At 39.7% G+C, this 23785-nt stretch overlaps 1 protein-coding gene across 1 annotated transcript in view; it reads left to right on the forward strand.

Moving 5' to 3' along the window:
• The window catches only part of LOC126237034 (chromodomain-helicase-DNA-binding protein 7), a 322661-nt gene that overhangs the window by 51428 nt on the left and 247448 nt on the right, over nucleotides 1–23785 (forward strand). The window contains exons 4-8 of the mRNA XM_049946794.1: nucleotides 5017–5142; nucleotides 10858–11057; nucleotides 17069–17239; nucleotides 17398–17682; nucleotides 20179–20296. Of these exons, the coding sequence (XP_049802751.1) occupies nucleotides 5017–5142; nucleotides 10858–11057; nucleotides 17069–17239; nucleotides 17398–17682; nucleotides 20179–20296 (900 nt within the window). The remainder of the gene's footprint in view (nucleotides 1–5016; nucleotides 5143–10857; nucleotides 11058–17068; nucleotides 17240–17397; nucleotides 17683–20178; nucleotides 20297–23785) is intronic.

Below are 23785 nucleotides of genomic sequence, written 5' to 3' on the forward strand. Positions count from 1 at the left end.
GCTTTTGACAATATTCAATTTGTCAAATACAGGAATAGTCAGTCATATGAAGGAAATTGCAAAAGTTTGAGGGCAGGAACATAAACAATTTTCCCTCACGTGTTGTAGTACAAGTCTTACTTTTTAGGATGGGTTTATCATATGGAAGAATATGCTATTCTTTAGGGGCATGTACAGTAGCAGAATCAAGAATTCTCTTCTTTTCATACTCTTTGGATACATTTTGTTCAACTCTACATATTCCGAAAGATGTCAAGCTTGTGGAAATGTTTTGGTTACATAATATTACTTCCTGCTTGAAGAAAGAAGTGGATCCCACTGGTCCAGTAATATATTCAAACATCTACGTGAAGATAACCACCTGCTACGTACATGATTCAGAATTTTCTTTGCCTGTTTATTGTACAGTTTCTGAAGGCACTATTTTCTTTTCACACTCTTGTCTAAGAAATAAAATACATCAACAAGGCTCTCGTCCACCTCCTCCAGCCCTGTTTTCAGCTGCTAGATAAATAAAGTGGCAAATGCAATCTATGATGGCAATATCTGGTTGAACTTCCCTCAGAACTGCTGAAACCACATATTTGTGTCCTATCATAACAGGAGCATTGTCAGAGCAGAAAGCTGCACAGTTTTCAATTGGTATGTTATGAGAATTCACCTGCGATAACATCAGGTTACCTATGTTTTGTCCTGTTGAGAACCTGTCTGACGCTGGTATGGATAGCACAGTGCTTGCTACTTATTCCCATGGAATATAATGTAACAAAACAGGATACAACTTGTTATTTGCATCATTGCTTCCATCTCTTGCCAACAAAAATCATCTGTTCTGAAGGCACTTAACAACTTCAGATGATGCATTTTTTGCCATTTTACTTACAGTGCGTGTCATTTACGTGTGGCCACAGCTATATTTCTTTGCAACTCTAATTTGGTAAACATAATCTTAAATAAAGCACCAGCATGATCAGCCGCACTTAAGGCACATTGTGTTCCACTAAAAAGGAAGTGGATATACAACACACACTTGGCCCATTCGCAACTGTGTCCCCTTAGTACAAATCATTTAAGTATATTTAAAAGAGCCATCTATAGCTGAATGCATAGCGTTCTAGTCTTGAAATGACTGTGTTCGGTTGATTCTCACTAGTACAAATATTGTTTTAATTTTTGTTTGATGTCTATATTTATTAACAAATTTTTATCAAAACTTTGATTCATATTTGTTTATTTTTAATTGTTAATTGCAAGGATTCACACTAAATTAAAATTCAGTACAAATATGTGAAATGCCAAATAGAAAATAAAATATTTTATATTATATATTTCAGCCTAGGGCCACAAAAATGGCATCAGTTGTGGTTTTGACTTGTTACAAAGTAATCTTCCGATGATCTGTTCAAAAAGAAAAAAAATGGGAGTAGTAAAAGACTATAAAACTAAGTGACAATTCAGACTAATTTCCATGCACAGTGATAACCGTTTGAATATGAAATTAACCAAACAGGCGGGGTAGGTGTTAACAATGTATAAATAAAAAAAAATTAAAATATGGTCGCTGTTTCCCTAAGTCAGTTTGTCTAGTCTGTGAAAATTTTTTGTCTAGAGACTGGAGCAGTAGTGCTTATAAGAGGTGTGGTCAAAAAGTAACACGGTTTCCCCCCCCCCCCCCCCCCCCCATGAAGAATCTTGATTTATCTGTCATCAGTATCAAATTTGTCCCCTTCAGAGTAATCCCCCCAGATATAATACGCTTGTGCCTATGCTTTTTCCAATCTTAAAAGCACTTCTGGAGTTTCCATTTTGTTATGATGTTCAGCTCCTTCAGTGAATCTGTTTTTATCTCGTCAGTGGTGACAAAATGATGTCCTTTTGTGGCTCTCTTCAGACTCTGAAAATAGAAAGAAGTTGCAGGGGCCAATGTCTGGCAAATATGGTTGTTGAGGCAATATAATGGCTTTGTTTTTTGTTGCTAAAAAAATAACTAACAAGCATTGAGGTGCGAGAGGGAGCATTATCGTGATGCAATTTACATGAGTGGTTTTGCCACAGTTCTGGTTGTTTCCTTCAGATTGCTTCACATGAATGGCGTATAACTTTCAGGTAGTATTCCCTATTTACCTTAAGACCGTAAGGCAGGTACTCGTGATGCACTATCCCATTGTAATCAAAGAAAGCAGTGAGAATAACCTTTACGTGATCGAACTTCTCGAACTTTTTTTGGTATTGGCTCTTCATGCAGTTTCCTATGGGACGATTGGGCCTTGGTTTCAGTGTCCCACCTGGTATACCCGTGTTCTTCTTTAGAAGTTCTGGATTGTTTCTGATTTTGTTCTGCAATCCCTGAGTGATGTCTATGTGATGTTGTTTTTGGTCGAAATTCAACAATTTTGGAACAGATTTTGCTGCCATACATTTCATGCCTAGAACGTCCAAAAAAATTGCTCGGAATGAGCAAAAGGAAATGCCGATGTCATCAGCAACCTCTGATGTTGATTTGTCAGTTTCCCAGAACCATTTTCTTTATTTCTTCCACCTTGTCATCAGTGACAGATGTGCTTGGGCATCCTGGGTGGTTATCGCGTTCAGCTTCTTCTCGACCCTTTTTGAAAAGTTTATACCATTCGTAAGCACTTGTCTTACTCGTAGGTTTATAAATCATGCGAAATGAAAAAATTCAAATTACTTTTTGATCGCACCTTGTATACATAACTTTTCATTTCACAATAAGACATATCACATTTTCTTGTGACTAGTAATTAAAAGTAAGTTATTTTTATCTTAAGTTATTATTCATTATTGGTTAACTAACATTTTAGCTTGATAAAAAATATAGAATAATTTAAAGGTAAAAATGTAAAATGCGAAAAAAGTTGCTGCAAGTGAGCACCGAACCAGTGATTCCGTAATTTCAAGGCTAGCTGTAAGCTTTCAGCTACGTGCTCAAGACTTTTACTTAGTAGCACTTTGAAATTTCAGAAACGAATTTGAAGAAATGCATCATACTGCGCTAGGAAACTACTGTCTTGATGCTGACCTGTGCAACAGATATGAAGAAAATGGAATAGGCCCGTCCATTAGGTCCCTTTGTGAGATTAAAAGTTTTTTTGGATTGCTGTAACAGGATATGTATACTCTAAGGAACAAATCTTCACTTTCATGTGTTATTTTCAGCAGAGCACATATTTTGGTCCTTTGTAAAGATTGTCTTCAGAAGCACTGTCAATTTTTTTGTACCGAATTGACTAGAGAACTATTTTCAAACATACAGTGATACGTGATAAGCTGTAGCAATGTTCTTGGCTGCATAGTAGACTTTAGCTTTTACGTAGTGTTGCTTCCCAACACTACTATGCTCCAGATGTGTGGTATTTCATTCCTTTGCATTTTCATGAAATTTACATCCATTTTTTCCTGTCTTTGATGTATGTGGTATTGTTCCAGCTTCATTTTCTTTGTAAAAAATTAAAGTTTGTCATTCCCACACTAACAGAAATTGTTCTTAGACCGAAGGATGCTAACAAAATGACAATCAACAAGAAGTCAGTTATGTGGTATCGTTTCTTCAATGCTGATATGCTGGTCAGTCAAACGAAAACCAAACACCCGTCAAAATTAATCACTACACATGCTACGACATTTATACCACTAGGCGACTGGACCGTAAATTCCTGTTTTGTGGAATGCAGTTAGCTGCTGACGGATCCACAACTGCACCAATTCTGCACATCCTCATCCGACTGAAACAGACATCAAAGCAAGCGTTCTTCAGATCGGAAAATATGTGAAATCACATAGTGAAAGACTTTGTCTGTATGGAGGATGTTGCTGTGTTTCCCATTCTAACTGCTGAAGTGTAGCCTTTGTCCGATTGGTAGTGTGGGGATAGGCATTATTGTGCAGCAGGATGATTCCATCTGACAGCATTCAGGTAGTCAGAACGCAAACTGCAAAGTAAACAGTGGAAACGTTCTGGTAAGATCATGACGACCTCCTTCGACCATAGGGGCCCTCTGCTTGTAGAGTTCTTAGAGTGTGGAGCTGCAATCATCACATCACTATGAAGATACTTCGCAGAAACAGCAATGCACCATAAAATAAAAATGTCCAGGGAAGCAGTCAGAAGGAATCGTCCTGTTGCACGATAATGCTAGCCTTCACACAGCCAATCGAACGAAGGCTATGTCTCGGTAGCAGCATCCTCTGCACAGCCCAGAACTTCACAGTGTGATTTTCACATCTTTGTTGACAAGGCTGCCATGCATGGATGTCGGTTTGTCAGCCAAGGAAGTGGAAGAGTGGATGCGGTTGTGAATCTGTCAGCGGACGACTGTGTTCTATGAAACAGTAAGTGATTGTCTCATCTCCCAGGGGATGAATGTCTTAATGTATGTAATGATTTCTTTTGAATGGAATCATTCCATGGTTCTGTTGTGGCTGGTGTTCAGTTTTCAGTTGGCTGCCCATTATACATTAGAAATATAGTTGTACTCAGTGTAACTCTCTCCCTCCCTCCCTCCCCCTCTTCCTCCCTCTCCCTTCCTCCCTCCCCCTCTTCCTCCCTCTCCCTCCCTCCCTCCCTCCCTCCCCCTCCCTCCCTCTCCCTTCCTCCCTCCCTCCCCCTCTTCCTCCCTCTCCCTTCCTCCCTCTCCCTCCCTCTTCCTCCCTCTCCCTCCCTCTCCCTCCCTCTCCCTCCCTCTTCCTCCCTCTCCCTCCCTCTTCCTCCCTCTCCCTCCCTCTTCCTCCCTCTCCCTCCCTCTTCCTCCCTCTCCCTCCCTCTTCCTCCCTCTCCCTCCCTCTTCCTCCCTCTCCCTCCCTCTTCCTCCCTCCCCCTCCCTCCCTCCCTCCCCCTCCCTCCCTCCCCCTCCCTCCCTCCCCCTCCCTCCCTCTTCCTCCCTCTCCCTCCCTCCCTCCCTCTTCCTCCCTCCCTCCCTCCCTCCCTCCCTACCCCTTCTAACCTCTCCTCCATCCACCTCCTAACGTCTGTCTGATTTCTCTATTTATTTCTTATAGATTGGTGTTCTTCAAGAAAGGCTTGAAGTTATCCGAAGGCATGAGGCATCTGGACCTTGTCCTGGAGGTCCACATTGTGTGTTGCAAGATCACATGTTTGGTTCAAACTTGCTAGATAGCTCACAGGTAAGGATTTCCAGTCAAATAACTCCAGTTATAGGAAAAGAGAAAGAAACAGTTCACTTGAGATGTTAAAAGTATTCTTATCGTCAGGAAGTTACACACGTTATTGTGTACATTCTGCACTTATATATTGTTCTGTTTTAATGTTCTCTTGATGTGTACACTGTATAAAAACATTAATAAATTAATGGTAATGAAACTGAAACCACTCTGAACCACTGGTTGAAGGCCACAAGATTCGTTTCCGTGAATTAATAAAAGGTAGTGCTGTTTAATTTCATGATTTGAACACACACACAAACATTATAGCTTATCTCAGGTCTAGCTTATTTCCACCAATGAGAACCTCTAGGCAATAGAATATTAGAAGACATAACTGCATTATTAAGAAATATGAGAATGAAATGAAGATAAATAGCTCAAAAGGAAATAAACTTTTATCCGTTCATCTGGCGAATTACGTGCGTATCCAGAAGGTTGCCATGGAAGAGGAAATGTGGGATAAACTGTAATGAGTATATTGTGATTCTCAAAGAAGAATAGATTTGTTGACAACACTTCAGTCACAACTACAATATTGTTTGCTGTTGAAAAACTTTCAACGTGTTGGATGGCTTAAATTTCTAAGTATAAGGCTAATGGGTTGATTGCGTTCTACTCCCTGGAAATTATAAGCCGGTAACTATAGATTTGAAAAAAACTTGAATATTGCAGCCACAGGAGATTTGATTTAGACAGTTACTGCAAGTGGGTTGCTGTAAATCGTTGTCTGATGCCATGATTCTTGTAACTAAAAGTAGGATCACTAATAGGATGCATGTCACATTTTCCCAAAGCACCATCTTAAAACTAGTAAAATACAGCTGTTTTGCAGATACTGCTGGAGCAAAACATAGACCAGCAATAAACGGTCAGAAGCAGCAACAGACATCCCATTCTTCATGAAACCTATATCAGGCATACTCCTATAAGAGACTGGTATCAGGGCTCTGGTGCATATAACAATCGTATACAGCTGCTCAATCAATGAAAGATTCATACCTAAAGACTGGAAAGTTGCAGAAGTCACACCAATACTACCGAAAGGAAATAGGATTAATCTGCTGATTTACAGACTGGTATCACCATCATTGATTTGGCACAGGATTTTGGAACATAAACTATGTTCAAATATTATGAACTACCTCAAAGAAAAAGATCTGTTGACACTTAGCACATCTGCAGAAAGTCTCATTTTTGTGAAACACAACTGGTCTTTATTAACACAAGGTTATGAGTACTATCAACAGAGGATTTCAAATTGATTCCATATTTATAGGTTTCCAGATGAGTAAAACAGAAGTGATATCTGACATTCGCCAAGGAAGCATTATAGGCCTCATGTTGTTCCTAAACTTTTTAAATGATTCGAGAGACTATATAAGCAGCGATCTTAAATTGTTTGCAGATGTTGTGGTCATTCATCAGAAGATCAAACCAATTGCAAAATGATTTAGAAAAGATATCTGTATGGTGTGAAAAGTTGCAATTGACTCGGGCCATCTACACCAGTACTAAAAGGAATCACTTAAATTTCAGTTACAAGATAAATTATACGAATCTAAAGGTTGTCAATTAAATTAAATACCTAGGGATTACTATCATGATCAACTTAAATTGAAATGATCGCATAGATAAGGGGAAGGCAAATCAGTGTCTGTGTTTTATTGGCAAAACACTTTGAAGATGCAACAGGTCTACTAAAGGAGGTGCCTGTGCTACACCTGACAGTCCTCTTCTGGAATATTGCTGCATGGTACGGGATCTGTCCCAGGTATAATTGGTGGAGGATATTGAAAAAGTTCAAGGGAGGTCAGCTCCATTTGTATTATTGTGAAAGTGGGTGGTGGGGAGGGGAGGGGGGGGGGAGTAGTTATGGGTATGATATGCGAGTTGGGGTAGTAGTCATTAAAACATAAGTGTTTTTCGTTGCAGTGAGAAAAATCATAAAAGAAATCTGAGTCCACGCGGAAAGATTTAAGTGTTCTTTTTCCCATGTACTGTTAGAGCGGAAATAGTCTAAAAGTGGTTTAATGGACCTTGCACTTAAGTGTGAAGTGCAGAGTGGTCATGTTGTTGTAAATGTAGATGTACATCAAAGTGTCAAAGTGAATGAAATTTGCCCCAGGCAATGATCAGTTCAGAAGTAATTGCAGCCAACAGTGGATATGTAGCTTTAAAAGATATGTACACACTCACTGACATCTTTACAGGCTGTACTAAGACTGGAATTTCACTAATCCGTGTACTTAATTTTGGCTATAAAATACAAATTTGCCATCAGTAAGCAGAACAACAGAAAAAGTTCTTTTTATAAAAGGGGCTGTTATATTTATGACTTGGTGAAGAATTTTTTGCCGTATATACTCTTATCAATGGTATGAGTAAAGTAGATGGATGCTAAATTTACAAGCAAAACCAAAGTGGACATTGTAATTAAATGACACTGAAGTATGGCACAAGACGATGGGACTTCAAATTTAGATTCAATGAAAGATTTACATATAGGCTTGGACAAAGGTAATGCATGTAAAGGAGCTCTCAACAGTCCTATTGTAAAATATTTAGAAGGTAAGCAGGCATGTTTCCTTTCAAATGTTTTATCTCTGAAACTAATCATGTACTTGAATTAGTTCACTCAGAACTACATGGACCGATGCATATGATGTCAGTTCTAAAGCTAGGTACTTCATAATTCTAATCAAAGACTACTTGACAAAAGTTTTATTACGAGGGTGAGTCAAATGAAAACCTTAAATTTGTAATAACAAATCGAAATTTCGCGCGGTTATCCTGTAAGTTGGTAAGCATGCTACAAACAGCGTGCAGAGTGGCCTCTAGGTGGCAGCATAGTGCAGATGCACACATACCGTCGCAGTATCAGTATAAAGATGGCCGCCCCACTTGCCGACTTGCACCAGGGAATAACAGCGTTCTGTTATTCGGCTTTGTGTAGTGAAAGTGTGAAACCTATTGAAATTCATCGATGAATGAAGGTTCAGTATGGTGATGCATGTTTGTCACAGCAGCAAGTCTACGAATGGAGCAAGAAGTTTGCAAATGGTGTGGCTTCAGTGGAAGATGCTCCTCGTCCAGGTCAGGCACAACGAGTTATGACTCCACAGAACATTGCAGCAGTTGAAGCCATAGTGAAGGAAAACCGCAGAGGGGCACTAAATGACACTGCAGCATGTTTACACATTAGTCATGGGTCAGCACATCACATTCTGCATGATGTGCTCCAGTTTCACAAAGTGGCTGTAAGATGGATGCCACGGCACCTGACTCCTGAAATGAGAGAACGACGTGTTCATGCTTGTGATGAACTTCTTCAGCACTTTGAACGAGAAGGTGATGGCTTCCTTGCAAGAATCGTTACTGGGGACGAAACCTGGGTTCATTTCCACCAACCAGAAACGAAGAGAGCGGGCAAGGAATGGCGCCATTCCTCATCACCAAAACCAAAGAAGTTTCGAATAGAACCATCAGCAGGGAAGGTTATGCTGACTCTCTTTTGGGACGAAAAAGTTGTCATTTTGGAGCATTACATGCCTAGAGGGACCACTGTCACCAGTGCATCATAAACAGATCTCCTAAAAAATTATCTGCGGCCTGCAATCAAATCAGATTGATGTGGATTGCTGTCAGCAGGTGTCCTTTTGCAACATGACAATTCGAGGCCCCACACCTCCCATATAACAGTTGCAACAATCACAGACCTGCGTTTTGAGTGTCTTCCTCATCCACCATACTCACCAGACCTTGCCCCCAAGTGATTTCCATATGTTTGGACCACTCAAAGATGAAATGGGAGGAAAGAAGCTCCGTTCTGATGAAGAGGTACGCCACGTGGTGCATGAGTGATTGCACGGACTACCAAAAGAATTTTTTGATAAAGGAATGTATGCACTTTGTATGCGCTGGAGGACTTGCATTGAGCGTGGGGGAGATTATTTTGCAAAGTGATACAGCTTTGTACTACTTCTGCACAATAAATAATATTAAAAAAAATATTTAATGTTTTCATTTGACTCATCCTCGTATATACACTTAAAAAGAAAAAGACCAAGGATCAGGACCCAAAAATTATTCAAACTTTTAAGAGAACCAGACTGGAAGGATGATTTGTGTGTTACGCACGGACAACACAAGCAGATTTGTTCATGAAAAAGTTACCACTTTTCTGAATGAAGAGAGTTGTACAATAGGTGACAGTATCTTGTAATGTAGATCAAAATGGTTTAGCTGAGCATAGTAACAGTACTGTTATTGAGAAGGCATGATGCCTACTCATAGAAGCTAAATCACACATGAATTTCAGGGGAGAAGTGATCTCTACAGCAGTGTGTTCCCTCAGCAGATTGAATAATTAGACTGGAAGGAGAATGATAAAGAAAGAAGCTATAACTTGGCAGTATTTGGCAGTAAAGTGCACATCCACATTCGAAAGGCCTGCAGTCACAAATGTGATGAAAAAGGCACTGGCTGTGTATTTGTTGAGCAGGTTTAAATGAATGGTATGCTTAACTTTCTACACAGTATTCCACAGAGATTAATAAAAACAAAGGATGTCACACAGGTTAAGAAAAAGAATATCTGTTTCAGTGAGGTAATGGTTCACAAAGATGGAGAAAAATGAAGCACTTCTAGTCATTCACAAGAGCTGAGTTTGTTATTTATTCCATCAAAAACAAAAAGGAAGATGAAACAGCAGAAACAGGACTGCAAGAAGTTGAATCACAACCACGAATGAGAGTAGCACATAATAATTCAGCAGTAACAAAGATGCTGAGCCACCTATGCTAATTAAACCACAGAAATCTTCCAGACTGCTTAAACCTTAACTCTTATATTCTGAAAAGTTATTTGATTCAAAGCCATAAACACCGGCAAAGCCACAACATTATCAACTGATAGATGATTTTGGACGTAAAGTGCCATTACTGATTGTGGAAGGATGTTGGAAATCGGAAGGTATAACTGACTGCATTCTTAGGCAAATTACATATGTTGCTTTGATTGCTTTGTGGGATAGAAACTGTATCTGACTTTATTCTTTTCTTAAGCAAATTGCATGTGTTGCTTTGATTGCTTTGTGGGGTCACAGTATAAAATATTAAAAAAATTTAATTTTCTATACTGAAACTACTCGGCTACAAAATAAGTTTTCTTTTGTTGTAACAGAAGTTGGTAGAAGCTTTTATTTTGAATGCAGGTGACTTTTTTAACCTTGCTGCTGTTTAGAACATATTGGACGATTTCAAGTGAGTTATATCTACCTCGACCCATCTGATCATCCTCTATAAGTTATAAGAGTAGCTGAGTGTTCATATATGACAACGGCTCACGATCTCTCAATATCTAGTGGGGAGAGGAATGTTTCTTAAACTACGGATGTTTTGTGTGTGTGTGTGTGTGTGTGTGTGTGTGTGTGTGTGTGTGTCATCCAGCTGTACTGGACTTTGTCTCTCACGAAGGTAAGTAATGTCCCAGGCATTCTCATTCTCTGTGGATTAATATGGAATGTTTTCATTTTTATACTGTTAACTACTCTACTAGCTATTAAAACATACAGATATATATTATAGTGCTGTTGATGGTATTTCATTGTATGTTTTCCCTCTAAATACTGCTGGCAAGTGATTGTGTAAATACTTAGTGGTGAATGTTGTTTTATAGGTATCAAGTACAACAGGGAAAGCTCGAAACAAAGGTGCCCCCAGACCAAAAAAACCAAAGAAAAAACCAGAAGATGCAGCGGCTCTGGCACCACCTGCTGAGTGTAATGAGGCAGGAGATTTCAGTGAACTCCACGGCATTGGTGACAACTTTCAAAACACTTCTTTCGATGAAAAACAGAAGAAGCCAAAGCCACCTAGGTAAGGTGTGTGTGTGTGTGTGTGTGTGTGTGTGTGTGTGTGTGTGTGTGTGTGTGTGTTATATAGGAAAAATTATCTTAATAACTGGCCTCACACTTTTTCTTTGGAAGGATAGTCACGCTTTCATTGCCGGCTGTGCGGTTCTAGGCACTACAGTCTGGAGCCGCGTGACCGCTACGGTCGCAGGTTCGAATCCTGCCTCGGACATGGATGTGTGCAATGTCCTTAGGTTACTTAGGTTTAAGTAGTTCTAAGTTCTAGGGGACTGATGACCACAGCAGTTCAGTCCTATAGTGCTCAGAGCCATTTAAACCATTTTAAACCTCTCGTCATTAATATCAATTAAATATGTTCCAGTAATGTTCCCAAAATAGCATAAGTAGCTGGTCTTTCTGGCCCAATAATTCCTCTAAGTGGCCGGTCTTCAAAGTGTTAAGACAGTAGCACATAAGTGAATATTCTCCCTGTGCAGAGGGAGGGAAAGAAAGAAAATGAGAATTTGAAGTCTCAACTATTGTCTTTTGTTTAGTAGTTGTTCTTGTTTATTCCTGAAGATAACGTCTCACAGAAGCATAATTGACAACTAATATTTTATTGTGCATGTAGCACAATATTAGATATCAGAAATTAATCATATAGTAAGAAAGAATTTCGCAACCACTGCAAATAAAGATTTAACATTTTTCTAGTGTGTGTCTCAGTACTGTTTTAAAAATCTCTGTGCTTTGTGCTTGAGGATAGAGATCTCGCTGTGTAATTATTTCTGAATGGTTTTACACTATTGCAGCATCATTTGTGCAAAATACATTAATTGAACCTGCTTCTTTGTGTACCAAGGTTAGTTTGTCACATGTTAGGAACTACTATAAAATACATGTCATGTGATGAAATTTTCTCAGCAGTGTTTTGTGACGTATGAGAATGATAGAATGACTATATTTATTCATTAATATGACGTTGAGAATTATTGTGGAACTGTAAAAGTTCTGACATTTCATTGACAGTTGGCTCTACACTAATACATTGTCGCCATTACATAGTTTAATGTCAAATTAAATTCAAGCACTGTTATTTTTAGACTAATATTTCTATTTTATCGCCTGCTGTAATATTTGTATCAAGAGAATCTTATGAATGGGTCTTGCAAATTAGGCCTGTAGTTGACAGCAAATTCCAATTTGCTTTTTTATCAATAGACACTATGAAAGAGCATTACAAAATACTGTATACTTTGGAAGTGGGCTGCTTATACTTTGTTGGTGTTGTCAGATAATTAATGATATTCCGACCAATGATGTCCAGCTGTGTGATGAAGGTGCGTCATCTATTAGGTTGGTGCATAGCACACACATAAGACTTCATACATCAATAATGTATTCTCCTTCATTATTTGCAACAGTCTGCCAACACTGGGGGTAACTTTCAGATTCAGTGACTGTAGTAATCATGTTTTTTTCAGGCGAAGAACTTGTCAATCCATGAGTGGAAAATGTGAGAATCTGAGGGTGCAAGATCAAGTGGAAAAGATTGGTGTGAAGTAACTTCCAACCCAACTCCTATATAGTGTTTTTTGTCAGTCTAGCAGACTGTGGGTGGGCATTGTCATGGAGTAGCATCACTTAATGCAGTCCTCCTGGTCATTGTTCTTGGATTGTGTCTGCAAGATGTCTCAGTTGTTGGCAATAAATGCCATTAGTGATGGTTAAATCTTGAGGAGGCAATTCTTAGGACACCATGCCGATGCTGTTCCACCAGCTGTGAAACATTATCTTTTGTGGATGTGCACAGGTCTTTTTAGGAGTAGTTTCTGGTTTGTTTGGGCGTCAACAATACCTTTCTTTTCCTTATGTTAGCATAAAGACACAATTTATAGTCACCAGCAACGATACAGCATAGAAATGATCTGTGTTGTTCACAAGCCAAACGATGACAAGCAAAGAGAGATGCGTATATGACCACCTGCTATGATTTTGGCTTAGAGTATGCAGTACCCATACACCCAGTTTTTGAACTTAACGCCATTGCATGCAAATGTTGCACAATCATGAAAGGATCAGAGTTTATCACATTTTCCAGTTCTTAGATACACTGACACGGATCATTGTGGATTAATTCGTTAAATAATCTTCATCAAACCCAAAGGCTTTCCTGAATGTTGACTAATATGAAAGTGACCCTCCTTAAAAGGAGAAAACCAGTATCTTTCTGTGCTCTGTCCAAACGCATTATCTTCATACCCAGCGCCAATGTTTCTGGCTGCCTCTGCTGCTGTCAGCCCTCCACTGAACTCAAACAAAAGAATATATCAGAAATGTTCAGATTTCTCCACTTGGAACTCCATTTTCTTGTACTCACAGCTCCATTCACTATCTCTAGATGACAAAATGTAAGCCCAATTAGCAACAGTGAACTATAAATAAAAATTGACAATTAATAAATAAAGCCATAGTAACCAGAGAACGAATATGCAAAACAGAAACACTATGAACCTATGCACGAACATAATACACTCCTGGAAATTGAAATAAGAACACCGTGAATTCATTGTCCCAGGAAGGGGAAACTTTATTGACACATTCCTGGGGTCAGATACATCACATGATCACACTGACAGAACCACAGGCACATAGACACAGGCAACAGAGCATGCACAATGTCGGCACTAGTACAGTGTATATCCACCTTTCGCAGCAATGCAGGCTGCTATTCTCCCATGGAGACGATCGTAGAGATGCTGGATGTTGTCCTGTGGAACGGCTTGCCATGCCATTTCCACCTGGCGCCTCAGTTGGACCAGCGTTCGTGCTGGACGTGCAGACCGCGTGAGACGACGCTTCATCCAGTCCCAAACATGCTCAATGGGGGACAGATCCGGAGATCTTGCTGGCCAGGGTAGTTGACTTACACCTTCTAGAGCACGTTGGGTGGCACGGGATACATGCGGACGTGCATTGTCCTGTTGGAACAGCAAGTTCCCTTGCCGGTCTAGGAATGGTAGAACGATGGGTTCCATGACGGTTTGGATGTACCGTGCACTATTCAGTGTCCCCTCGACGATCACCAGTGGTGTACGGCCAGTGTAGGAGATCGCTCCCCACACCATGATGCCGGGTGTTGGCCCTGTGTGCCTCGGTCGTATGCAGTCCTGATTGTGGCGCTCACCTGCACGGCGCCAAACACGCATACGACCATCATTGGCACCAAGGCAGAAGCGACTCTCATCGCTGAAGACGACACGTCTCCATTCGTCCCTCCATTCACGCCTGTCGCGACACCACTGGAGGCGGGCTGCACGATGTTGGGGCGTGAGCGGAAGACGGCCTAACGGTGTGCGGGACCGTAGCCCAGCTTCATGGAGACGGTTGCGAATGGTCCTCGCCGATACCCCAGGAGCAACAGTGTCCCTAATTTGCTGGGAAGTGGCGGTGCGGTCCCCTACGGCACTGCGTAGGATCCTACGGTCTTGGCGTGCATCCGTGCGTCGCTGCGGTCCGGTCCCAGGTCGACGGGCACGTGCACCTTCCGCCGACCACTGGCGACAACATCGATGTACTGTGGAGACCTCACGCCCCACGTGTTGAGCAATTCGGCGGTACGTCCACCCGGCCTCCCGCATGCCCACTATACGCCCTCGCTCAAAGTCCGTCAACTGCACATACGGTTCACGTCCACGCTGTCGCGGCATGCTACCAGTGTTAAAGACTGCGATGGAGCTCCGTATGCCACGGCAAACTGGCTGACACTGACGGCGGCGGTGCACAAATGCTGCGCAGCTAGCGCCATTCGACGGCCAACACCGCGGTTCCTGGTGTGTCCGCTGTGCCGTGCGTGTGATCATTGGTTGTACAGCCCTCTCGCAGTGTCCGGAGCAAGTATGGTGGGTCTGACACACCGGTGTCAATGTGTTCTTTTTTCCATTTCCAGGAGTGTAGTTTCGAGAAAACATGCTTGTGTGAAATGCAATACTTTTTTGCACTGATGAAAGAATCCGCTATGTGAACGAAGTTGGCATAATGTGGAGACATTTTAAGTCTGCAAAGGCAGAGGCATGAAAATAATTTGTTTGTTGCCTTGTGCTGAATGCATAAGCAAGAGAAATGCTTTTTTTCCCTGCCATTTCAAATCTTTCTTTTCAATTGATAATAACAAGTCATTATACTTTCATCCATACATTCTTAATTTGTGAGTAGTGTAATCCAAAACTATGGCTTATGTCATTTTAGTCGCTACCCTCCACACTCATTCGTCTCCTTCTGATTTTAGTTTTATATTTTTCATCTCAGATAGGGATGAAGATGATTTGTATTTGACATGAAGAGCCTTCTTTTCCCACTTGGGTTCCAAAAATGATCAGTGCAGTAGATGATGTATAATAGTGATTCTTGTCTGTGGAAATAGTTTTGAAGCAATTTATTCAGTTGTTCTCCACCATTTGGTTCCTAAATCCCATTTCCTGCTTGCACTTCTATCCCCCAAGTACATACCTAGCCAAAGGATAAGAAGCAACAAACGACTGTCATACTGTTTGGCTAGTGTTTCACGACAGAAGGGAAGGATTCACCCTTGAAAACCACACCCAAGTTTATTAACAGTCAAGTACTCAAGGGTAAGATGAAGGAAACAATTTAGGTATGGAAAAAAGGTAAATTTTTAAAAATGTGTTACGATTGGCCTGATTATGAAGAATATGTTTACCTTCATTGATGAGATTTAAGTTGGAGAAAACTACTTGACACAATCATGAAACCTGAGGGTAGCAGGAATGTGATTATGAAGTATTTGTGCTTTTCACTAATATTGCAGATTTTATCACATGGCACGTGTTAATTGTTACTTCTTCAATTTCCGCCACAAGTGCTGCACTCTGCTCACTCTTATGCTTAGTTTTCTTCTTATTGATCCATCAGAGTGTCACTGTTGTTGCCTCAACACAACTACTAATGTGAGATTTAATAGTTACAGTTTTGATTGGCATAACCAGTGTGGAAAAATCAGCCCGTTTGTAGTTAATAATTTCCTGAAAATGGTATGCTGGAGCATGGAACTTAGCTGCACACAATCAGAATGTGTTTAATCTTCTGTGTTGAGGTACTTTGACAGTTACTTTGACAAAGTTTACAGCTCAAAGACTGCAATATGTTATTTTTCTTGTCTCCAGTCAAATGATAACTTTTACTACCAACATTACATTACATCACAGTTCAGGTGATGTATAGTCTTGCAAACTTGGGCACGTTATATTCTGTCCTTCATTACTTTCTGGTACATTTAGCAGCATAGACAACTTGGTCAGTAGTAGAGTGTTTAGCTTGGGAACAGTAGGCAGTTATAGTAATCAAGGACATTTGGTAGTATCGTAGTACAAAGTACGCTGTTATTGACTGCAGACAGTTCGGAATCCCAAAACTGGGTTTAGTGACAAGTAGAGGAACTTTTTTGTGCATTGTGATGTTGTTCCCAACAAAGTGCATAGAGGCTCAAAGACAGTTACAAATTTTTACACACAGTAAGAGCCAAACCTCGTGATTTTCAGAAAGGACCTAGTGGTAATAGTTACTAAAACTTAGATATAATATATAAACAAACTTGTGTGTGTTACTGAAAATACAATAAAAAACAGTGTGTTGCAATAAAGCATTTAATATGCAATAAAACAGTCTTTAATCACTGCTTGCTGTTTTTTGTATCTGCTTTGATATATATTGAATAATAGATTTTTAACCATAATTTAGGAATCTATTTATTGTATATTGAAAGACTGCAACAACTTTTGTTATTTGTATTTGCTGTGTTACTGTTGTTATTTTTACCATGAAAGTATTTCTATGGACTTCAGAGTAAAACAGTGTGTACTCTTTTCTTTGTGTGTGTGTGTGTGTGTGTGTGTGTGTGTGTGTGTGTGTGTGTGTGTTTTCCCTTTTCACAAGTTAAACAGTTAGCTACTTCAGTGTGAGCTGAAATAATATAATTTTGATAGTTGTGACCAGGAATTACATATTTTTCTCTTTCAGGAAACCAAGAGAACCAAAAAAACCAAAAGAACCAAAGACTCCAAAGGAACCAAAACCACCCAAAGAACCTAAAGCTGCCAAAGAGCCGAAACCTCCAAAAACTCCCAAGGAACCGAAGAAAAAGAAGGAACCTAAAGCACCTGGGGAAACCAAGTCTCCAAAACCAAGAAAGTATGTGCTTACTTCTTGCTGTGCAGCTCCTACTACAACTTGAGAGAGAGAGAGAGAGAGAGAGAGAGAGAGAGAGAGAGAGAGATATGTGGTAAATAAGTACTGCTGCAAAATAAGTTAGCCTATCAAGTTTATTTAATGTTGATTGTTGGTTCCAGGAAAGTAGCCAAGAAGAAGGATGGAATAGTGGAAGAAACACCATCTAGTTCAATCGAGAGTGGTGTTGAAGAAGTCCTGTCAGATCTTCTTGCAGCAGTAGAATCTGAAATTGCTTCAGTGGAAAGACAAGACAGTGAAAGTGAAATGCTGACCCCAGATGATCCTGCAAGCCCTTCGAAAAGTTTGTCAGAATCATCAACGAAGACAACGCCAACGACTAGAAAGCCTAAAAGGGATAGAAAGGCGAAAGTGAAACCAGTTTTTCCTGCAAAACGGAATGCAAAGTTAGTATATGAAATAAATTTTGAAATTATTTGCGACAAACATGTGTCAAACTTTTAGATCTATATTGGTTATGATTTTGTTGCTGACGGATATCACAGTATGTCTGATTTTTTTCTCGATAGGTTAGGTTAATGTACTTCCAGGGGGCAGAGAATTCGAAAATGTGTACGCAGAGGAAAAACGTTAATTTTGTTGTGTGGTTTTCTTCATCTCATTAAACACAGCTTATTTAGTACTGTTGTATATTCTCAGATGGGTTAAAATTTTCATATGAGCAGCAAAAATACATCTAGACCCACAGAGTGATGTATTATGTTGTGATGTCTGTAGCTTTGTGGCATATAGATAGGGTTTCAGGTTTCATACAAATGTCTGTGGTAGAAAGTACCAACCTTATAAAGTTTGTTTAAAGTTTGGCGATGTTACATTTTTTGGCAGCCATAAATATTGAATGCTCTCAGTGAATTTCTAAACGTGGATAAAACTGACCATTATCTGATACAATACTTTCATTAGAAAAATCTTAGTCCAACTAATAATAAATCTGAACTAAGTTCTACTCTGGGAGAAGCATGGGGCGGTGCAGTTAAAGTGAGGTCATAGAAGCTGCCAAGATGAACATTACAGTGGTTGACTCAGTGAGGTCATTTCCCCAGGAATTCTGAAGAACGTCCACAAAGTGATATTGGATGGCTGTTGACTGAAAGCGTAAAAGTTAGTGAGCATTGTAGGCATTTCAAAAGTGCTGTACGTTGAATATGGACTGAAAATTTGGACATGAGAAAGATGTGCGCAAGACTGGTGCTGCGTTCACTCACAATGGAACAAAAAAGCTTTATGCTGATGTTTCAATAAAATTGAGTTATTGCTACAATTCATAACCACGGATGAAATGTGGATCCATCACTCGCCATTGAGAGGAAGGAATAGTCGAAATAGTAGGTTGCAAGGGGAGAATTGGCTGCAAAGAAGGCACAGACAGTTCTGCCTGCATTGCAAGGTCATAGTGTCAGTGTTTTTAGATGCATGTGGGACAATTTTCATTAATTATCTTCTAAAAGGAAAAGCAATCAATGGATGTATTATGTTTACTTATTGCAGTGTTTAGGTGATGAAATTGAGCAAAAAATGTCGTGCCAGAGAGAGAGAGAGAGAGAGAGAGAGAGAGAGAGAGAGAGAGAGAGAGAGGGGGGGGGGGGGGAGGGGGGTTACTTTCATTACACACCTTATTCACCAGATGTAGCCCACTTTGATTATTTTTTGTTTCCAAAGATTTGCCACAAATGAAGAGGTGGAGTCTGTAATTGAGCCATTTTGCCCCAGAAACAAATGCTGAGTCTCAGAAAGGCACAACAAAAAAGAGTGTATCAATGTGAAAGGAGACTATGTAGAGAAATAAAACTTTCCCACAATATTTGTATTCTTTGTTAGTTTTTGATACTTCTCAGATAGCACTCATATTCATTAGAGAAATAAACCCAAATTATTATAAAAGTTATCATAATTGAAGTTTTATTTGCAAGAGATTCGTAATGTGACAGGAAATTTTTAACATTGAGAACGTGAGCACAGTTTCGAAAACATAATTGTTGGAGAAGCCAACAATGACAGTGCTGCTGATTGTTGTCTTGACAGTCCTGTAGTTTGAGGTACTAGCTTCTATAACTTGACTAAAAGTAATTCATTTCATATTTAAGCAACGGAAAATCCAGGATGGAATGTAACAGTCTGGCTATTTATTCACAGATTTTGATAGCTATTTTGCCCTTTAAACAGAGTATCAAAGCTATTGAACATAAGTGGGAAAAGTGTATCAATGTGACAGGAGACTATTTTTGACAAAGGCCTTGGTGGTTGGAAGCTAACTTTCCAACTGTCTTTTTGCTGTGCCATTCTGTGACTCAGCATCTCTGAAGCTATTATATCTGTATTGATAATTTGGCAAGTATAACTAATAATAGGAAATATTAGGGTTTCTGATACAATTGATTTGATAACATCACCATTAATTATGCGTTAATAAATAATTATGATATGGGTGTTCTTTACAAGTAGCATCTGTGAATCTTCACTTTTTCTGCAAGTAGCATTTAGAGATAAAAAACTTTATTAAAAATTGATTCAGTATGTGTTGATATTTGATATAAGATTAAAATAGAAGTAAAAAAATAATTACTACCACCAAAAATGGAACTAATAATTTTGCAATTGCAAGACTCATAATGTTGAATGGCCCATCACTTTGCATACAAACAATGCAATCTTAGTGTTGCATAATTCTATGGTCTCCCTCCATATATCTTTCAGTGCAGTGTACAAACTCTGTAGTGTGGGATATGGTTTGTAGGCAGCTGCATAAACCTGCATTACATCACTTGTGCTCCGAACAGTTTACGGGGAAAACTTGCATCTACACTGTAATTAGCCATTTTGCAATTTGAGTCAACTTTAAAATGTTGCAAGTTTATGAAAGTAATCTTTTCCATTTTTAACAGGGGGATGTTCACAAAGAAGAATAAAAAGAAATTAGTTGGCGGTGATGAATCTGATGCAGAAGACATGTTGGCGACTCCTCCGCCATCACCTGACGATGATTCAGAAAGTTCAAAAAATGTGAGTAACACTGTTCAAATACGTTATTACTCCTCAGTTAAGGGGGTTTGTTTAAAGTATCTGGACAGTATCTACAGACATATAGGAAGTAAGTAAGTTTAATGCCCTGTAGACTGCAAGTTGTATGAAGTGGAGTACAAAGATCAAATTTTGATGAGGGTATGATTTAATCAGTGTAGGTCAGCCACAGGAAAACTTAAATCTGCATGAACAAAAATGAATGTGTAAATTTTCCTCCTGAATGAGAGGCCATTGTATTAACATTTAGTGTGTAGCTGTCATAATACTGTGCCGCTTGTTGGAAATGAGAATGAGCAGCAAATATAATATTATGTCATGCCAGTTACGCTGATTTTCTGCAGTGTCAAACGTATATTTATGGCTACTCCAAATATGTCAGGTGTGCAGGCTTTGTAGCTTTAGCTAGTTGGTAGTAGTGGTATCACTAGATAATTTTATTGTCTTTGAAACCATTGCGTCATCTGTTGTGCAGGCATTAGCTGATTTTCAAATTCTGTTTTGTGCCTTTTGTGTGCAATTGTGTTGATTTTGTGTTCAAAATGTGCAGTGAAGAGAGAAAAATCTGGAGCAAATGATTTACCAAGCCATTGACGAGTCTGCAAGTAATGAGAACAAAATATTTGATGAGGATTCAGATTACACCTTCATTGTATTATCATTGCATATTGTGTTGTGAAGGATTTTCCTACAGATAAATCAGCAAATCAATCTTGAATATATTATTGCAGCGAGTGAGTGTTGGACTACGTACTTCTCCAGGTTTTGATTTGTTTCACACTGTACTCCACAGTGAACCCTATATTTTGCTTTATTCTTGTGTTTTGTGTATATCTTTATATTTATGTGGTGTGTAAAAGAAATTTAAACAGAAGGATTACTTGTTTGGTTACTAGGATATGTATTTGAATACCAGAACTCCTTTTCAGTTTTTTATACAGGGTGATTCAAAAAGAATACCACAACTTTAAAAATGTGTATTTAATGAAAGAAACATAATATAACCTTCTGTTATACATCATTACAAAGAGTATTTAAAAAGGTTTTTTTTTTCACTCAAAAACAAGTTCAGAGATGTTCAATATGGCCCCCTCCAGACACTCGAGCAATATCAACCCGATACTCCAACTCGTTCCACACTCTCTGTAGCATATCAGGTGTAACAGTTTGGATAGCTGCTGTTATTTCTCGTTTCAAATCATCAATGGTGGCTGGGAGAGGTGGCCGAAACACCATATCCTTAACATACCCCCATAAGAAAAAATCGCAGGGGGTAAGATCAGGGCTTCTTGGAAGCCAGTGATGAAGTGCTCTGTCATGGGCTGCCTGGCGGCCGATCCATCGCCTCAGGTAGTTGACGTTCAGGTTTATACCAATGTTTAATACACCACCTATCAGGAGGTTTAACACCATACTTCGTTCGAAATGCACGCTGAACAACTGTCGTCGATTCACTTCTGCCGTACTCAATAACACAAAAAGCTTTCTGTTGAGCGGTCGCCATCTTCGCATCAACTGACGCCTAGTCAACAGCGCCTCAAGCGAACAAATGTACAACTAAATGAAACTTTATAGCTCCCTTAATTCGCCGACAGATAGTGCTTAGCTCTGCCTTTTGTCGTTGCAGAGTTTTAAATTCCTAAAGTTGTGGTATTCTTTTTGAATCACCCTGTATATTACTGTTGAACTGAAGTTTCATGTGTGGATTCAGGTTTAACATTATCAATGCCAAGATGTGTATATTCAAAGTAGAAAATCCAGTACACCTAAAAAGTTTTGAAATTCCAGATACATATTTGTATAAAAGTTATAATTAAAAAAAAAAAAAAAACCCGTCCACAGGTAACAATCTTGGTGATTTGTTGATTTGAATATTGTGTACTTCACTTGTATGTATTAATAATCTGAATCAGATTAGTTGCTGTTGGCTGTTGCAATTTGGTGTGGGTCACGATTAATTTTTGTTGACAGTTTGTTGGAAGATTTTCAGCAATATTTCCTTTTTCTTTCTGTGCCTTTGCACAGTTTTTTGTGTGTGTGTGTGTGTGTGTGTGTGTGTGTGTGTGTGTGTGTGTGTGTGTGTGTATTTCATTACCTTATTCTTATGAACAGTACTGCACAGATAAAAACCATAACATAATTACAGAGAGAATTATACTGCCGCCCACTTTTTTTTTTTTTTTTTTTTTTTTTTTTTTTTTTAAAGAAGGGAACTCTTGAATATTAGATTAAAGGTCTGTTTCCACACATTTTTCCGCAGATGGCTACACTGAAATGCCAAAGAAACTGGTATAGACATGTGTATTCAAATACAGAGATACGTAAACAGGCAGAATACGGAGTCGGTAATGCCTATATAAGACAAGTGTCTGGCAGATTGGTCTGGTAGATTGGTTACTGCTGCTGCAGTGGCAGGTTATCAAGATTTAAGCGAGTTTGAAGGTGGTGTTATAGTCAGCACACGAACGATGGTACACACCATTTCCGAGGTAGCAATGAAGTGGGGATTTTCCTGTATGACCATTTCCCAAGTGTACTGTGAATAACAGGAATCCAGAAAAACATCACAGCTAACATCGCTGTGGCCGGGAAAATATCCTGCAAGACTGGGACCAACGAAAACTAAAAAGAATCTGTCAACGTGACAAGAAGTGCAAAGCTTCCGAAAATTGCAGAAAATTTCAATACTGGGCCATCAACAAGTGTCATTGTGTAAACCATTAAATGAAACGTCATCGATAAGGGCTTTCAGAGCCAATGGCCCACTCGTGTACCCATGATGACTGCATGGCATAAAGCTCTACGCCTTGCATAGCTCATCAACACAACATTGACTTTTGACTACTGGAAACATGTTGCTTGGTCGGGTGAGTCTTGTTCCAAATTGTATTGAGCGAATGGATGTGTACGTGTATGGGAACAATGTCATGAATCCGTGGACCCTACATGTCATAGGGCACTGTTCAAGCTGGTGGAAGCTCTGGAATGGTGTGGGGCATGTGCAGTTGGAGTGATATCGGGCACTTGACACATCTAGGTACGACTCTTTGACAAGTGTCACATATGTAACCATGCTGTCTGATCACCTGCATCCATCCAGTCATATCCATTGTGCATTCCGATGGACTCGGGCAATTGCAGCTGGAAAATGCGACACCCCACACATCCAGAATTGCTACAGAGTGGCTCCAGGAACGCTCTTCTGAGCTTAAACACTTCTGTCTGCTGGCTGCCGAGCTCCCCAGACACGAACATTATTGAGTGTATCTGGGATGCCTTGCAACATGCTGTTCAGAAGAGATCTCCACCCCTTCATACTTTAACAGATTTATGGACAGCCCTGCAGGATTCATGGTGTCAGTTCCCTCCAGCACTACTTCAGACATTAGTTGAGTCCATGCCACATTGTGTTGGGGCACTACTGCTTGCTCGCAGTGCTTGTGGGGACCCTACACGATATTCGGCAGGTGT

Source organism: Schistocerca nitens, chromosome 2, assembly GCF_023898315.1.
Source record: "Schistocerca nitens isolate TAMUIC-IGC-003100 chromosome 2, iqSchNite1.1, whole genome shotgun sequence".
In the NCBI taxonomy this organism is placed as follows: domain Eukaryota; kingdom Metazoa; phylum Arthropoda; class Insecta; order Orthoptera; family Acrididae; genus Schistocerca; species Schistocerca nitens.